This window comes from Accipiter gentilis, chromosome 13 (genome assembly GCF_929443795.1).
Source record: "Accipiter gentilis chromosome 13, bAccGen1.1, whole genome shotgun sequence".
NCBI classification, from domain to species: domain Eukaryota; kingdom Metazoa; phylum Chordata; class Aves; order Accipitriformes; family Accipitridae; genus Astur; species Astur gentilis.
In genome coordinates this window covers 34,003,339-34,020,872 of record NC_064892.1, presented here as the reverse complement: position 1 = coordinate 34,020,872, position 17,534 = coordinate 34,003,339, and the positions used below count along the sequence as shown (strand labels likewise).

Genomic DNA, 17,534 nt, shown 5'->3' with positions numbered 1-17,534 from the left:
TCCGTATGTGGAGTTTACATGAACTGTAACTTAAACCTTAGCGGAGCATGCCCATTTCAGCGCTTAAACAGCCCTCAGCTCCTTAGGGCTAGCTAGAATCTTCTGTTTGTGGAAGGGACGTGCTCTCTGCATCTCCATTACGTTTCCGTCTGCGGGGAGTGCTGTTAATAAATACCAGGTATAAGCCCTATTGGCTTGTTCTGAGGAACAAAAGCGGCAAAGCCTCCACGGCAGGCCGGGCTGTCATGGCCGCCCCCTCCCTGCCTCAGAGGCCGGGCGGGGACGGAGAGGGGGCGGCGGGCGGGGCGCACCGCCCATCGCCCCCTCTCCGTCCCCGCCCAGCTTCCGAGGCAGCGGCCCATCCTGCCCGGTGCGGGGAGGCTGCCAGTTCTACCCGGCCGGGCCGTGGAGCGAGCGCCGGGCTTGCCTGAGGGCCTTTCCCGGAGGCGCCGGCAGTTTGCGCGGCCCTCTGAGGTGAGTACCGCCTCACGCGTTGAGGGCCCGGCGGGGCTTGAGGGGGGGTCGGGGCGGGCTTTGGCTTCCCGCCTACCCCCCAGCAGGGTAAAGCAGCCATCCGCCATCCTTGGTCATCACTTGGGTGCCTTCAGAGTTTTCAAGTAAATGAATCGGCGTGCTTGTTTTTCAGCCTCTGAGTAAATCAGCGTTTTATCCTCTCAGAAACAAGCCCTGCCATGCCTTCTAAAAACAACTCATCGGCCCATTAAAACACTGTATGCACACAGCTGTATATGTAAAGCGATGTTTGAGTTGTGGATAACTAACTTGAAAGTACCAACGTTTCAAAGAAAGCACATAGTCTGTAAATCCAGCGATAGGATGTGTGGGAATGGTTCGAAGCTGTGTGTGTGGGGAGGGGTCAGACTTATCATTAGGAAGCATTTCTTTATCGAGAGGGATGGTCAGACATTGGAACAGGCTTCCTAGAGAGGTGACCGATGCCCCAAGCCTGTCAGTGTTTAAGAGGCGTTTGGACCATGCCCTTAATAACATGCTTTAACTTCTGGTCAGACCTCAGTTGCTCAAGCAGTTGGACTAGATGATCGTTGCAGGTCCCTTCCAACTGAACTATACCATTCCATTTCATTTCATTCCTTTCTAAACCTGCCAGTTGTTGAGGTCTTTGTGCATGAACACCAGTAACTTTTTCCAGTTTGATCCTGCTTATGCTGTTTTAGGTGAGAATTGTCACTGGAAGCTTGAAGCTTAATGTTTATATTCTTGTGCCTGCGAGTTTTGTTTAGCGTTATGAAACCACCTGCAGATGTGCAGGTAGCAAAAAGAAGATGCTAAGTTGTACAGCTGTAATTTACATTTTCAAAGAGCTTTAGCATTCAAAATTAAAAAAAAATCGCATAGGTGGACTGTACAATACTTTGAGTTGAACTTTCCGAAGGCCTTATTTTCAGCAAAATCACAATAAAAGTGGTTGGAATTATATTTTTGGTAACGCTGAACAGTTATAGGTACCCACATACTATTTTTCACCTATTTTCATTATTTGGGGGGGGGGGTCTTACACATATTATATTAACAACAAATTTCAAAAAATGAATTGAGGTCGTGACAAAGTTTAGAAGATCATCCTGTGAAGGAGAGTGCCTGAAGAGAAGCATTGGACCGAGGCTTATAAAGCATGGAAGAATACAAAGTGTTGAAAGTACTAGGAGAGGGATCCTTTGGCAGAGCTCTCCTAGTTCATCATAGAATCAGTGACCAGGAGTATGCAATGAAGGAAATAAGACTTCCTATGGTAAGTGTGACATGTACATCACCTCCCCCACCATTTAAAATTAAAAATAGTAATTAAAAAATCATCATTCTGGATTTAGTTTTGAAGTGCTGAACATTTGCTGAGAGTTTAGTGTATTAGGCAGTTGCATGGTATGGCTACTATATAGCTCTGTCTGAGTCGATGTTGATAATAAGTAAAACAGCAAAATCTGATCTGTTCCAGAAGGTGTATGGTTGCCTTTTGGGAAGTGTAGCACATAGGAAGACACAGAATGAAACCCCTGCTCTGATGACCTTGGCTGGATTTCCATTGATTTCACTAGAATGCATATTTCATCTGCAATACCTAGTAATGAAATTAACCTCCTATTATTGCTGGTAATGTTATTCAGATTACCTTCTCTGTACTTAGCTAACCAAAAAAATCACAAAATGGGAGGCACTGGCTTTATTGAGGCTGAAGCTCAGTTAATACCTGGGCACTTGGCTTTATAAAGAGTTCATGCAGTGTAGACTGTCAGCTGTTCCAAAGCCAGTGTGTGCTGCTTTGTTACATGGCTCTGGGTTGTTAAAATAGCAAAAATAATTAGCTGAAGTAGGAAAATACCCTCTCAAATAAAAAAAAAAAACCACAAACAACCCCCCAAAACCTGAAGAAGTCTTCAACTAGTAATCAACCATAGATTAAAAAATGATGGGGTTTTCAAGTTTCTGAATTACTTTTTAAAATAACTGAAGACCAATTCTTAAAAATATTTTCCTTTTGGAAAGTGAAGTGCATCATGTGTATATATGAAAATCCATTAGTGTGACATTTATATAACTGTGCTTACATTTTCAGTCTTCATCTGATGTAGAGAACTCTAGGAAGGAAGCAGTTCTTTTGGCTAAAATGAAACACCCAAATATCGTTGCCTATAAAGAATCATTTGAAGGTAAATGTAAAACTTAGAATGTCTTCATTTTGTTTAAAATTGCACACTCCTGAGGGATCAAGACTACTTTTTGTGTTTGTATATAGTACATGTTATAAACAAAATACATGTTTATTATAATACATAATACATAGCATGTAGTCGGAGGTTTATAGTAACAATAATATACTTACCGTGCTAATGAAATCACTAATTATTCTTAAATTACCTAAAATTTAGCTGATGGACATCTGTATATAGTGATGGAATATTGTGATGATGGAGATCTAATGCAAAAGATTAAACACCAAAGAGGAAAGTTGTTCCCTGAAGATACGGTAAGAAAAGACATTGTTTTGATCCGAGGACCTAGGAATCCTTTTTCATGTAAACTGAAGCACGCTACACCACACCACATAAAACATTCTAGATATACCAACACCTTAAAGTACCTTGAATGATACCAAGTCACTTATAGATAGAATAGAAGCATTATTTCTTTGGTAATTTCCAGTAGAACCAGGTGAAAATTGCACTGAAAGGAATAAGAAAGAAATTGCTGTCCGTGTCCGAGAAATGTGCAGGCAGTGTGAAAAATACAGTCAGGTTTGCATGCATAAATTTATGCAATTAAGTAAAAATTTAACACAAACTTCAGCCTTCAGGATTTAAAGCACAGTAAGAGGTACTGCAAATGAAAAGTAAATAAAGCACTCTGGTAAGGTAAGTGAAACTAGCCAGGACACTAAATGCCTGCATATTATGTAGCAATTAATTGTTTAGATCATTCAGCAGGCATTAACTCCTTTTGTCACAAAGGCTATAAAATTACTTAAGAGAAGGTCCAAAGTGATGTTGTAGTGATTGAAAACTACTTCCTGCCACAGTTAGAAGCATCATCTTAGTTAAAATGAAAAGACCAGAATCCTCACCTAATCTAATATTTAGATTGGCCAAGCATCTCTAAGAACTTTATTTTGTACTTTTTAAAGAATACATTTCCTTTAGGAAAGTATGTTATCTCATTGTGGTTTGTTGTTTTTTTTTTAATTTGCTAATTTACTATGAAATTGTAATTGGCATGCTTATAAAGTGCCATGTAGTGACTCCCTATCTTTGTAATTGTTACATATTATTAGGGTTTTCTAGACACAGGCAGCAAACATTCCTTCTGCTGTGTTAAAATATATTTTATCTTAAAGAATTCAACCTTTCATGCTGACTGGGGGCCATTATGCTAGAGTTACTTTTAGCTCCCAGATATTCGGAACATGTTTTGGTTTGGTTTTTTCCCTTTCTTCACGGTTTTTCATCTGTTAGTAAAGTATTCATTATATACAGCATTGAGCTGTTATAACTCTTAGTTACTCTTTTCAGATCCTTCACTGGTTTGTGCAGATGTGCCTGGGTGTGAAACACATTCATGATAAACGCGTGTTGCACAGGGATATCAAATCCAAGGTGAACAGAGCAAGTTTTGTTGCCACTAATAAACTCTCTTCTGCGTGCAAAAGTTCAACTCCTTCTCATAAATTCCTGTTACTGCTACATGCTGTGTTTTTCAATTAGGCTGAAGAATATTAGGTAAATGAAATTGTTGACTGTATGGGATGATGTAATATTGTGGGCGTAAACATCATCTAAGTATAGCTATACCCTTCATATCCACACTGCTGATAGAGCCAATTGCTTGTGACGGACTGCATATAATTTAAAACAATAACAGAAGTATAAAACGTGTATGGAGTATGTAGTTTGTAAATATCTTGCCTCTCTTTTTTTCTTTTCTACTCTTTCCTAGCAGAAAGATAGAAATTCAGAAGGAAGTGAGAAACTTAGTAGTTTGAGTACAGCATAGAGATTAAGACATTTCTAAGTTCTGATTCTTCCTCTGCTACTGATGCTGGAGCTTTAGGTCCATATAACCTTTCAATCTCCCTTTAAACACAAAATAGTCCTTAACCTTTTTTTGGTAGAAGTATTAGGAGAAGCAAGTAAAAAGAAATATAAAGATAAAATACCAGAAGCGATTGTCAGTGTGTTTTCTGTATACACAAACTACAGAAATGTTTCCTAGACTATTTAAGTATGTACATCTGTCTTTCTCTTGAAATACAGAATGTCTTCCTCACTCAAAATGGAAAAGTCAAATTGGGAGATTTTGGATCTGCGCGCCTTCTTGCACAGTATGTGGATATCTGCACTGATCACAGTGGTGTAAAGTTTTATTTTACCATTGATAAATAGTACAGATCTCTTAAATAATTAATTTTCATCTGGCGTTTCTTCTTTGTTGTTTCACTAGTCCAATGTCATATGCTTGCACATATGTGGGAACTCCTTATTACGTACCTCCAGAAATATGGGAAAGCATGCCGTACAACAGCAAAAGGTATCTGTTTTTTCAGTGGTCACAAATAATGCTTGACTGATGTATGGCTTGTTATTGTTGTCTCAGTCTGGCTTTGTGGCTTATCCGTATTTTGTTTGGAGAAGATACTGAGCTGAAGAATATTTAGAAAAAGGTAATTACAGTTTTTTTAAGATGAAAATGCCTAAATTCCTCTTTACTTAGGTAACTGAGTGTACAATATCTTCAGTCTTAAAAGTTTGAAAACTGGTGTGCAGACCTCCCTGTGCATTTGGGAGAGTAAATATATATGTATGCACATACATATGTATGTGTTCGTGTCTTTTGGCTGGTCTTAGTTTTTAAGCTCTTCTTGCCAGTCCTGATAATGTAAGGATAATGGCTACAGAACTGATGACTTAAATTTACAAAACCCAGTTATTCTGGTCCTTATGCAAGAGCTGAGAGCATCTTGATAGTATGGTATTTACAGCTGCCCCCCAGACTCCAAAATACTAAGTCATTTTATATCCCCTCCCTAAGATCTGTTTAGTGACCCTAATTGTACCTGAGCCAAGTGACTCATTTTCCACAGGAGGGAAGAAACCTTCTAGTGCTTAAATTTTTTCTGCTCCTCTTGCAAGAAAGGCATCAGTTGCTTCTTGTGCAGGTGGCAGTACTCACTTTGGGTGGAAGATGATGTTTTTTTTCTCAGTAGGAGAATTCTCATTGACAAGGCCAGAATTCCAACTCTCAGAATTAGGATTGTGTGTCTGCTTTCTGATGTTAAGGGCTGTGGAAGACAAAGGCTTTGAAGTGTGGAAGGATAAATATTGTTGCAGCAAATTGCTTAGGAGACATTCTGGGAATAAAAAGCCAACTACAGTTGTATGACAGTCATCCTGTTTTACATCAGGGTGGACAAAATAAGCAACATCATTTCCACTGGAGAGGTTAAACACATAATGGTATTGTCTTTTATGGTTACTTATATTTATTTTTAGCTTATTCAATTCAGTTATGTACACATAATGAATTTCACTTTTTCTAGGAGGATATTAAATTGTATTTTTGGCTCAAAATGTCTCATCTTTCTCTATACCTACAGTGATATATGGTCTCTGGGATGTATTCTATATGAGCTGTGCACTCTGAGACATCCAGTAAGTACAGCTTTATTGCTATGAGAAAAGTTTTGGAATTGCTTAATTAGCAGTTAGCTGTAGTTCAGTGGATTCACAGCCAATTATTTATTTGACTGATGTGTTTGCTGCTTCTTCTGAAAGAGGGAAGTGTTGCTCCATCCTCCCCACCCATCCTCCACTACATGCCTTCTGTTTTTTCAGCAGCTCTTGGACCTATTGGACCCTTCTGTGAAACACTCAATTTTCTAAATTCCTAGGAAAAAAAAAAAAATCTTTTTTTTTCTTTCTTGGTTCATTTTCATCAATATCAGTAAGGTGATCTGGGGCTTATTAAGGAGTTCAGCAGGTGCCAGTCTGGTTGCAGGTATCTGCAGGAATGTTGCAGTGAGCATTGCATTTTACAGGATCAAGATGATCACTAAAGATGGAGGCAAGGACACTCAAAATCTTTGCTAAAGAGCATATATTGTATGCAAGTATAGCAAAATAGAGTAAGCAATAAGCAGTTTTGTTCCTCACATCAGTGGTACATCTGTTTGCTGATTCTTCAAATCACAGTCCAGGCACTGTCCTATTGGGACAGTGGGAACCTTGATGGACAGTTCCATCTCTCTGTTATTTCTGGGACGCTGTCTTTTACAGTGTTGATGCTCTGCTTTCTTATGTGTTAACTTCCTCTGGCTTCTATATACAGACACATGGATAACACAAGAGCCTTTGTCAGGATATGTTTGTTTTGCAAGAAAATGAGATCCTCCTAATTTAAGGTCATTTTGTCTTATTTTTTTGTAAGCAGAAGTTTCCTTTCATGGAGCTGATACTATACCTTGAAATCCTGTGTATCAGCAAAAGATCCTTGACAGCTGCAACTGCTAGCAGTACAAGAGTTTAGAAGTTTATACTGTACGTGACTGAGTGATAAGGAGTCTGTGCATAGGCGTGTGTTAGCCTAAGTGGGTCTGTGGCAAGGCTTTGGCAGTGTCACAGGTATTCAGGCAGTGCTCAGAGCTGGGATGCCAAGGAGTGGAGTATTATTCCCTTTTTAGCAGCAGTGAAATGTTATGTATCTGGTTTTATGTGATGGTCACATATATTCTTCCATAATCTATTAGTCAGAGATGACATAAAAGGATGCCACGCGCCATGGATGCTTGGCACTCCGCGGCTAAGCCAGCGCGGTGTACTGTAAGAAAATTTCCTGCATGGAAATAGAAGTTCTCAGCCATTTTCGCTCAGGCTGTTGCCATCCATAGTTGTAGCTGTCCCTGCTGATATTACAGTCGTCCAATGGCTTGTACTTGGAAGCAGTAATTCCTGACTGAGGACTGGTTAATGGTCAGCTGAGGAAAGTAACAACTTCAGCCATTTCATGTAGATTTGCAAGAGGATATTTGTGCCTTGATAGGCTACTTTTGATGATTATTCTTTTTTTTTTTTTTTTTTAATCAAAGACTGTGTCTTTCCTGGCTTACAGTTTCACTCTTGCAGTTTGATTCTGATCTCAAGTATATGAAGTAAAGGACACTAAGATGATCCAAATTTTCTCAATGCTATATTCCTACAAAAATAAAATTTGAACAATCCTAAATTTATAGGAGTAACTTCCACCTGTTTTCCAGTTGTACAGATTATTATTTGCAGTGTCCATTATGATCTGATTTTAGTCAGACTTTTTATGCAAAATGTGATGTTTTAATTCTCAGCAAATTACATTTCTGTCACTGTTAACAAATAAATGCCTATGTCATAGCCCTACAAAATGTAAAGGAAAGTTACTGATGTGTTCAGTCAGGGTTGTTATCCTGCACGTCTGAATTGGAGCCCTGAAACTGTCAAACTGGGAGCCAAATCAGTATGGTAATAGTGAGCTTACATAGATACATACCATGCATTTTTATATAATAAATGTTAAAGTTGTTCTTAAATTATATCAGCTTCTTTTTTACCTTATGCTTAAGGTAACTTTGTGCTCTAATGTTCATTTATTTTTAATGCAGTTTCAAGCCAATAGCTGGAAACATCTCATCCTTAAGATATGCAAAGGGTCCTACAATCCACTACCATCTCACTATTCTTATGAACTTCATTACTTAATAAAACAGATGTTTAAGAGAAATCCCAAGAATCGTCCATCAGCCAATACTATTCTTGCAAGAGGTTGCTTAACCAAACTTATAAAAAATTGTTTGCCTTCTGAGGTATTGTATATTATTTGTCTCTAGATGTAAACAATAGTATCTACATTTTAGATACTAAATCAGTTTATTTTGTATTTTGTTAGTGTGTAACAATATGAAGTGTAGTGTTTAGCTACTTTTATTTAGCTACTCTAAAAGTCATAAATACAGTTGCAGACTTCTCAGAAAACTGAGTTTTTATAAGGGTTTGTTTTGAAAATAGAAGTTGAATATTGACATGATGCTGCTAAAATTAGATATTGTTAGCTGTAAGAGTGCTTTTGTGTAGTAAGTCTGTTTTTATCAACTAGCATATACAGTAATTTGAGAAAGGTTAAAAAGGTACAGTACTTGCATCTCTTCATACACATTCCAGATAACACATGAATTTGAGCAGGTATTAAAGGAAACAAAGAAACATGAAGGCAATGCAGCAAGACCAAAGGGTAAGTCAGCAACATTTCTCTTGATGTAAGGAATAACAAAATGACTAGGAATTGTACAATCTTAAATACTGCTAGAAAACATTAGTATTATATGTTCAAATCTACTTCTAATTATTTCAAAATCTAGTATTACTGAACTTGTATGGAAAAACGCTTGAAGGACGTAAATTATATTCCAGCATGAGAAGTACAGCGCAGAGCTACAATATGTACATTGCGAGTCTTAAGACTTGTGCTAGAATTAAACCTTTCCATTTTAAAACAAGCAAAACTTTTAGCTGTTGCATGTATTTTAAATATGACAGTGCTTTACTTCCCAGAATATGGTGAAGCATGTTATTTTAATGATTTAATTTTTAGAGAGAATGTTGGATTTTCTTCTTCTGAATAAATTTAGCTACACCAAAATTTGTACACATTTGGAACTAAGTAGTAGAGGGACTCACTGTTGAGAATGAGGTACATTGACAGAAGTGTGAAGAAGCTTTCACATAATTGTCATTGCTTGGTTCAATGGTGTTGCTGTCACACCTCTGGGATACCACTTTACCACAAGTGTTAGCTAAAGGTATTAACTCTTGAACCTGTTCCTTAATGTATCAGGTAATGTCATGGCTGGTGGAAGCTCAAATAATAAGAAAGAAAATAGGGTAAGTATTCAAATATAAATATAATATTTGTATTTTAGTAATTTAGAATGTTCTGTATTATAGAAAAGTTAATATGGAAAATTGCTAGTATGCTAAACCATAGATCAGCCTACTAGGTCAGCTGTTAGTTGTCATCTGTGTTCAAATTGCAGAGTTTTCCTATGGATTTCCCACCACTGTAACTTTTTGATGCTTCCCACATTTAGTTTAGTTCCAAAGTGGATTTCCTTATAGCCCTGTCAAAGAAAAAAAAAACCAAAAAAAAACCAAAACAAAACCCCCTCTCCTGTTTTTCTAAGTTTTGGGATACTGCAAAAATTGATGCATTTTCTTTGCTTTAGGGACACATTTTGAACAGGCTGCTGTGGAAACAGTCTAGTCTGGACATAAGTCTCACTAGGTTTTAGGGCCCATGTGAGATTTCAGGTGAGGAGTATTAAGTCACAGGTTGCCAAGAAGTCACCTATGGGTACATTATAGCACAGCCTGGCTCAGCCATATTAGGTATATTTTTCAAAACATGTTGCCAGTAGGGCTTATTTTTTTTTCTTTTAATAGACCTGTCAATCTGAGAAGCTTAATATTCGGGTGCATCTTGTTTTCCCTGGGAATATGATTCATTTATCTTTACATTGCTTCTGTTCTTACGTGTAAAAAAATAAAACCACAAATTGCATCAGGTAACTACACATGTGCTTAGCTTCAAAAACTGAGATTGTCTGTCTAAAAAGGTCATGCAGTGTGAAATGCAGTGCAATAATGGATACAGTGCAATTCCAGTTGGCTTCATGGTGTCAGTGGTTTAGTTTTCAGATCTTTAGGCCAGTCACTTAATAGCAAAACTGAAATAATTAATGCCATGTTAATATTACTGCTTCATTTTTCTTGGCAACAAGGATAATGATTAATACAGTCTTTATTCTTTTAAAGCAAAATAAAGATGAAAGCAAGTGTAGCCCCTTAGCAAGGAAAAATATTACTAAGGATTTGAGTGAAAGCACAAAGGAACAAAGGAAATCTGATGAAGAGGGTAAGTTTCATAGTTTTAAGGCTGATGCATTTCCTTCTGTGTAGTGATACCTAAATGTCAATGATCCAGCCATTTAAACAGGCAGAGCGTACACATCTGCATCTATAGAAAACCATGCCACTGTATTACTTCTGCAATTATATTGATTCTTACTGCTTGTCGTGAGATTTAAAAAAAAAAAAATCTTGGCCAAAGTGTTAAAAAATGACTGTTTGAAAACATTTGGCATAAAGTAAACATATGGGAAACTCTTACCAAGTTCAGACTTGTACCCACAGAATCAAATGTCACTGTTAGTGAAGTGCTGTATGCTTAGAACTAGTTTGCATGGACAGAGAATCAAGTTAGATGCTCGTTATCATCCTTTTGTTGTTGTTGTTGTTGTTGTTGCAGTTACAGTAGAAACTTCTGACATCCTCCCAGGAATTACTGATTTGTCACATCCCTGTAGGAAGCAATGGGAAAAGAGGATATCCAGTACCATAGTGGATGTCCTGGAAAATGCATCCTTGCTTTCTTCCAGTTTTACATCTGAAGAGGCTAAAAGTAAGATTTAATTAAATGTGCTTTAAAGTAATTTTAAGTTCAAGTAATACCAGTGGTTCTTTACAGATTTTAAAAGCCAAAACTTTACAGGGCATATTTAAAAGGATGTAAAAATAATTTTAAAATATTTTATTAACAAACACTCAAAGTCCACTGTGCTGAAGAGAATCTCTTAGTGGTCTTGTGTGACAGGAGGATTGCAAAAAGTGATGAAAGCCACAGATAACATTAGCCACCCTAAAATTATCATCATCACTAAGAAATTATCCTACCAACCCTCATCTTAATATGCCGTTTGTGGGCGTAACACAGAGGAATTTGATGCAGAAAGCAGCCACCTGTCTCTCAAGGACAGCATACTATTGGGAGCATGGAACATCCGTACCTCTACTTCTGTTGTCATTTCACATACAGATAATGCCAATGACGAGCTATTAATGAGGTACCTCAGATGTGAGGCAGAGATTCTTCTTCCACATCAACAGCTTTTCATTGGAACACTTAACATGAGGTTTCTTCTGAAAAATGTTTCAGTTTTAAAATGCCCCACACTGTATGCAATTGTTATAATTATTTCATGTGATTATGGATCTGTATTCTAAATAAATGTCAGTAGATGCTATTGAAATAAATAATCAAGATATGACTAGTCAGAAAATTCCCAAGCTGTGGTAGGAACGTTACGTGGTATTACATGCAGGTGTCCTCGTTTCGGCTGGAATAAAGTTAATTTTCTTCCTAGCAGCTGGTATAGTGCTGTGTTCTGGATTTAGGATGAGAATAATGTTGATAACACACTGATGTTTTAGTTGTTGCTGAGCAATGCTTACACCAAGTCAAGGACTTTTCAGCTTCTCATGCCCAGCCAGCAAGAAGGCTGGAGGGCCACAAGAAGCTAGGAGGGGACACAGCCAGGACAGCTGACCCAAACCGGGCAAAGGGATATTCCATACCATGTGACGTCATGTCCAGTATATAAACTGGAGGGAGTTGGCCAGGGGGCACTGTGGCTTGGGGATTGGCTGGGCATCGGTCAGCGGGTGGTGAGCAATTGTATCATGCATGGCTTGTTTTGTATATTGTCATCACCATCTTCTTTCTTCTTCTTGTTACTATTACTATTATCCCTTCTTTTTCTGTCCTATTAAACTGTCTTTATCTCAACCCACCAGTTTTCCTTCTTTTTTTTTTTTTTCCATTCTCTCCCCCATCCCACTGAGGGGAGGAGTAAGCAAGCAGCTGTGTGGTGCTTCATTGCCAGCTGGGGTTAAACCACGACAGCAGGGCAAGGGATGAGGACAGAAGAATGCATGTATTTAGGTGCTCTACTATTAAAAGACACAAAAATGGCCACAGGCTCTGTTTTGTGAGATTTATAGAGCCACCAAATACGCTTGCAGAGACTCTGACTCCTCCCACCCTGCAGCAATTTTCTGCTGGCTCCCTGATAGCAGAAGGCTCTACTGTGGCATTCTGTAATTTCCTTTCCTCTTAATGCTGATAGTGTCAACCTCAGCACATTGAGAGGTCAGCAGTGCTACAGATGGAAACATCTAGACTATTTTCTTCCTGTGTTTCTCTCTTGAATGTGATCTTGTAATCCACACTGCTAATGCAATTTTGTCTAAGTAGTATTTATTAATGATTTTATACCTAGGTGGCTGTGTTATGAACTACAGTGAAAATAAGCCACGTAAGCAGTGGAACAAGGAAACTCCTCAGACCCTGATGAACATTCTCAATAATGCAGATGTCAGCTTAGCATTTAAAACATACACAATTTATAAACCAGGTAAATCCCCTGTGTGCGGGCAAACTTTTGGCAAACAGGTTTATTAATAAAGACATTGGGGGTTTTTTCCTACATAGCCCCTACGTATAGAGCTTGTGCACTCGGAGTTCATGTCACAACAGGCTGTTTTGTTTTATTTAAAGTTTGCCAAATGAAATTTGGGATTACAAAAATCCAAGCTGGGGATTCACGAGTGATTGTACATCTCCACTACATCTCTTTAAGAAGAATGTTCGCTTGCAGCTCAATAGCCGAATAAGATCGTGACAGAAACGCAGGGACTGCAGAGCCATGCGTTTTCCATCCTGCTAAGCAGCCTGGTGCATGTGTTAGGGAGGTGCAATAAATGGGCTGCAGCCCCGTCGGGTAAATCTGCCTTCGCTAAGTGGGTCAGTAGTGCCTGGTTTGAAGACAGGATGGTAATACGGCACTGCAGTTTATAGAAGTGCACAGCTACAGTCATAAATACTTGTTCTGCACTTCTGCATTACTGGTTTATCTCCCCACTTAAAATAGGTAACAGCTTGTACTAGAATCTGCTAAGAACTGGGGACAAATTAGAAGGACTGTATTGTTTTTATATTCTTAATTTTATTCTTAAAATTAAAGTATTTTGGTGACATTTTCATATTTTCAAAGCTTCTGAAAATACATTAAGAGGTCCGCTTTCTGATGGAACTGAAGCATCTGATGAAGTAGATGGTGAACATGAAGCTGTTGTCATAGATTCAGAGAGACTCGAGCCTAGATCTGATGAAGATGACACGTATGTTCAAGTGACATCCTTATATTTTTGTTTTCTTTGGTTCCTCAAAGTGATTTTTTCAAAAAGACATTCCGCTGAAAAAAAAGAATTTTCTCAGCGTCTAAATCCATCCCTCTCTTGCATACTGATACTAAAATTTATTAGCGCTTGATATCTTACAGGTTTTCTGTGCTATATTTATAGTTATTGATGGTGTTGAGATTAAGCAGGTTGCTTGTTATTAGCAGATATGCTAATAATTTGCTGATGACTTTACAAAAATGAAAGTGTGAGATGAAATTAGATCCGTAGTAAAGTGCAAAACCTTCTTGCAGGAAGTATCTTGGTACTCTGACCTTGAAATCAGATAACCAGTGGCAAAACCACTTGCCTAGTGGTATGTTTGCTGTGTTTGCATATTACTCTTCCTACTCGTTCATGCATAGTGCAATAAAATCACTTTGGTAACTAGTTACTGAGATGTATTTGTAGAAACTTTTTAACTTCTATGTTCTATTTATGTTAGCGGCCCACTTCTGGTTTTGAAAGTGTACATCAACACATTCTGACAGAAATGCTGTATTTTATAGATGTTGTGTATATTTTTGGGGGAGTTTCTTGGATTCTCAGAGTCTCAGTTTATGTCATTGCTTATTTTTGTGGCACTTGGAGACAAACTACTTGGGCATGTATTACTGCAGTTTGGCTGCAAGCCGTAAATATGAGCACATTTGCACTGTCTTAGTGTATGCATTTGTTTTTGCTTTTGATAAAACTTGGGTAAATTCAAGAGAGAACATCTAGTGGTTCCTTAAACACAATGGTGCAGGAAACAAGTCTCGTGTTGATATTTTTAACATAATTTCTCCTGGTTGTAGGGTAATTGGGAGGTGTGGGGGGAGCAAAGAAAGATTTATAAAGTCGTATTTTGCTTTGCAAAATTAACATTTTGAAACCTATTTTCAGGGACTTTGAGGAAGATGACCCAGACTGGGTGTCAGAACTGAAAATGGTATTGAAACACAGTGACTGAAAACTTGAATTTACCTACAATAACTGAAGTTAGGCTTGCCAGTATTTATAATCCAAATCATTGTTAATAGTTGTAGTTATTAATAAAATTATTTCGGTCAAAAAATTCTGAGTGGGCATATTTTCTGTATCACAAAACTGAGGGTGGAAAATGCATAACAAACTTTTTTAGCTAGAATACTTGCAAATAACTAAACAAGTCTAGATATTAAAGGTACTTGGAGCAGGTAACAGCTTTGCAGAAATGTTCAGTCAAAAGCATCAGTGCTAATAGCATCGTTCACATTGCCCCCTTATCCTGTTTCAAAGAGATGGTGTAACACTATGAGAATGTGTAAAGTTTTTCTTCCTGAGTACATACTGAAACACTACGTTGTGGTGGGCTGACCCTGGCTGGACGCTGGTGCCCACCAAAGCCGCTCTGTCACTCCCCTTCTCAGCTGGACAGGGGAGACAAAATAGAATGAAAGGCTCGTGGGTCAAGATAAGGACAGGGAGAGATCACTCAGCAATTACCGTCACGGGCAAAACAGACTTGACTTGGGGAAATTAGTTTAATTTATTGCCAATCAAATCAGAGTAGGGTAATGAGAAATAAACCCAAATCTTAAAAGCACCTTCCTCCCCAGCCCTCCCTCCTTCCTGGGCTCAACTCCACTCCTGATTTTCTCCACCTCCTCCTGGTGACACAGTGGGACGGGGAATGGGGGTTGGAGTCAGTTCATCACACTTGTGACGCAGTTGTCTCTGCCACTCCTTCCTCCTGTGGAGGGGGAGGACTCCTCACTCGTCCCCTGCTCCAGCGTGGGGTCCCTCCCATGGGATACAGTCCTCCATGAACTACCCTGGCATGGGTCCTTCCCACTGGCTGCAGTTCTTCACAAACTTCGCTGGCACGGGTCCTTTCTGTGGGCTGCAGTCCTTCAGTCACAAACTGCTCCAGCACAGGCTTTCCCATAGAGTCACGGCCATCTTGGGGGGTATCCACCTGCTCCAGCATGGGCTCCTCTCTCCCTGGGCTGCAGGTGGAGATCTGCTCCACCGTGGACCTCCCTGGGCTGCAGGGGGACAGCCTGCCTCACCATGGTCTTCCCCACAGGGTGCAGGGGAATCTTTGCTCCGGTGCCTGGAGCATCTCCTCCCCCTCCTTCTGCACTGACCTGGGGGTCTGCAGGGTTGTCGCTCTCACATGTTGTTGCTCATTTCTCCCGGCTGCAATTTCTGTTCTGCAGCAACTTTTTCCCCTTCCTAAATCTGTTCTCCCAGAGGCACTACCACCATTACTGGTAGGTTCAGCCTTGGCCAGTGGTGGGTCTGTCTCGGAGCCGGCTGGCATTGCCTCTGTCGGACATGGGGGAAGCTTCTGGCAGCTTCTCACAGAAGCCACCCCTGCAAAAACTACCAAAACCTTGCCATGCAAACCCAATACATACATAGTAGGATAACTGATCTTGTCTGAAGGGCATATTATGGAAAACATTTAGCTATGCTAAATAATTTGAGGCTTTAGTTCATTAATCTTCTGAAAACTCTTGGGGCTGAGCTTTTGCCTTAATTACTTCAATGAAAAGGCTTTTATAAACACCATTGCACGTGTGGAAGGAAGCTAATTCATCCATAAATAGGGGTGAATTTTCCGATTTTGATACGGAGACACACTTCTGCGTCAGAAAGCGTTACAGGCAATGTCCCATTTGGCCTCTGTGCCAGCTACTGGGTACTAAATAGTCATTTTGCAAAGGGGAGAGCAGAAAGGCTCTCAGCAGAGTTCTCCTGGGGAAGCTATTCCAGATGGTGTCCACCTAATAAATAATATTAGAGAATAATAGGTAAGAACAGCTTTAGGACACCTGTAGCTGCGGCACGGAGGCATTTTGCAGCGTGCAGGCTGGGATGCGAGGCTCCGCCAAGGCCTCCATAACCCGAGGCGGTCCAAAAGATTCTCCCGTGGGCCACCCCGCTCCTGTTCCTGACCCCCCAAAGCCAAAGCCCAAGGCCCCGGGCGGACGGTGCGCTCTGCCCGCGGGAAGCGCGGGTCCCGCTCCTCCCCACGGGCCCTTCGCCCTTCCCGGCCTCGCCTGCGGGCTCTGCCGCCGCTTCCAACGCCGGACCTTCGGCCGGGGCGGAGCGGGGGGGAGCTCCGGAGGCGGCTGGGCGCACGCAGGTACCGCGTCCCACCGGCGGCGGGCCGGGCCGGGCCGGGCCGGGCCGCAGGGGAGGGAGGCCCCGGGCAAAGGCCCGCCCGGCCGGTTCGCCCCGTCGCCATGGCGACGGCACCACAGCCGGGGCGGGAAGGGCGGCGGAGAGCGGAACCCCGCCGGCTTCGGTGCCTCTGACACCCACCCCCCTCTCCGCCCCCCGGCCGGAGCGGGCAGCCCACGGCCCGGGACTCGGCGCAGGTCCCGCTGCGGGGGTGGGGGGAGGCGGTGGCCGCCTCCACCTGCCCGAGGCCCGGCCCCGCCGCCAGCGCCCCGCTTCCACCCGGCTGCCCGCGGCGGCGGCAGGCCTGGGTGCGTGGACGGCCGACACGACACGGCCCGGCCCGGCCCGGCCGGGGGGGCAGCTCGTCGTGGCTGCGTGAGAGGCCCACCTCGCCCGTGACTGGGAACGGGAGCGGGCTGCGGCCCGCACCCCCGAGTGACCGATGCCCGAAGGTCAGCGCCGAGGTGGCCGGTCGCAGAGCTTGGCTGGCCGTCCCGAGAGGGAGAGCCGAGCGCCTCAGCAGATCTCCCGTGCTAAAACCGGGGCCCACCAACGAGAACGGCTCTGTGGCGTTTTGCTCATACGCAGCCGCGTGGGTTTGCGGGTGGGTCGCGGGTCACCGGTGACGTGACCGTGGCTGCCGGAGGTTTCCGCGCTGGGCCGCCGTCTCCTGCCAAACACCGTGGCTTCTCGTCTTGCTGCCAACGCTAGATCGCGTTACTTTAAGCTAGATCGCGTTAGTTTAAGCTAAAT

General features: G+C 41.4%; 1 protein-coding gene across 3 annotated transcripts; it reads left to right on the top strand.

Annotated features, from left to right (window-relative positions):
* Positions 1–351: 351 nt before the first annotated feature.
* NEK3 (NIMA related kinase 3) lies at positions 352–14,653 on the top strand. Of its 3 annotated transcripts, none has more exons than XM_049816000.1 (16): positions 352–474; positions 1,579–1,771; positions 2,594–2,687; positions 2,907–3,004; positions 4,044–4,127; positions 4,785–4,852; positions 4,972–5,058; positions 6,125–6,179; positions 8,159–8,359; positions 8,715–8,784; positions 9,388–9,434; positions 10,365–10,464; positions 10,858–11,010; positions 12,668–12,802; positions 13,442–13,568; positions 14,514–14,653. In XM_049816000.1, exons 2-16 carry the CDS (start codon positions 1,655–1,657, stop codon positions 14,578–14,580), a joined length of 1,503 nt encoding a protein of 500 aa, XP_049671957.1. In that variant the 5' UTR covers positions 352–474; positions 1,579–1,654; the 3' UTR covers positions 14,581–14,653. The 3 variants fall into 3 exon arrangements, with proteins under 3 accessions (XP_049671957.1, XP_049671959.1, XP_049671960.1); XM_049816002.1 differs by having other exon boundaries at positions 10,864–11,010; positions 14,514–14,647; XM_049816003.1 differs by lacking the exon at positions 8,159–8,359 and having other exon boundaries at positions 14,514–14,647.
* Positions 14,654–17,534: the final 2,881 nt, after the last annotated feature.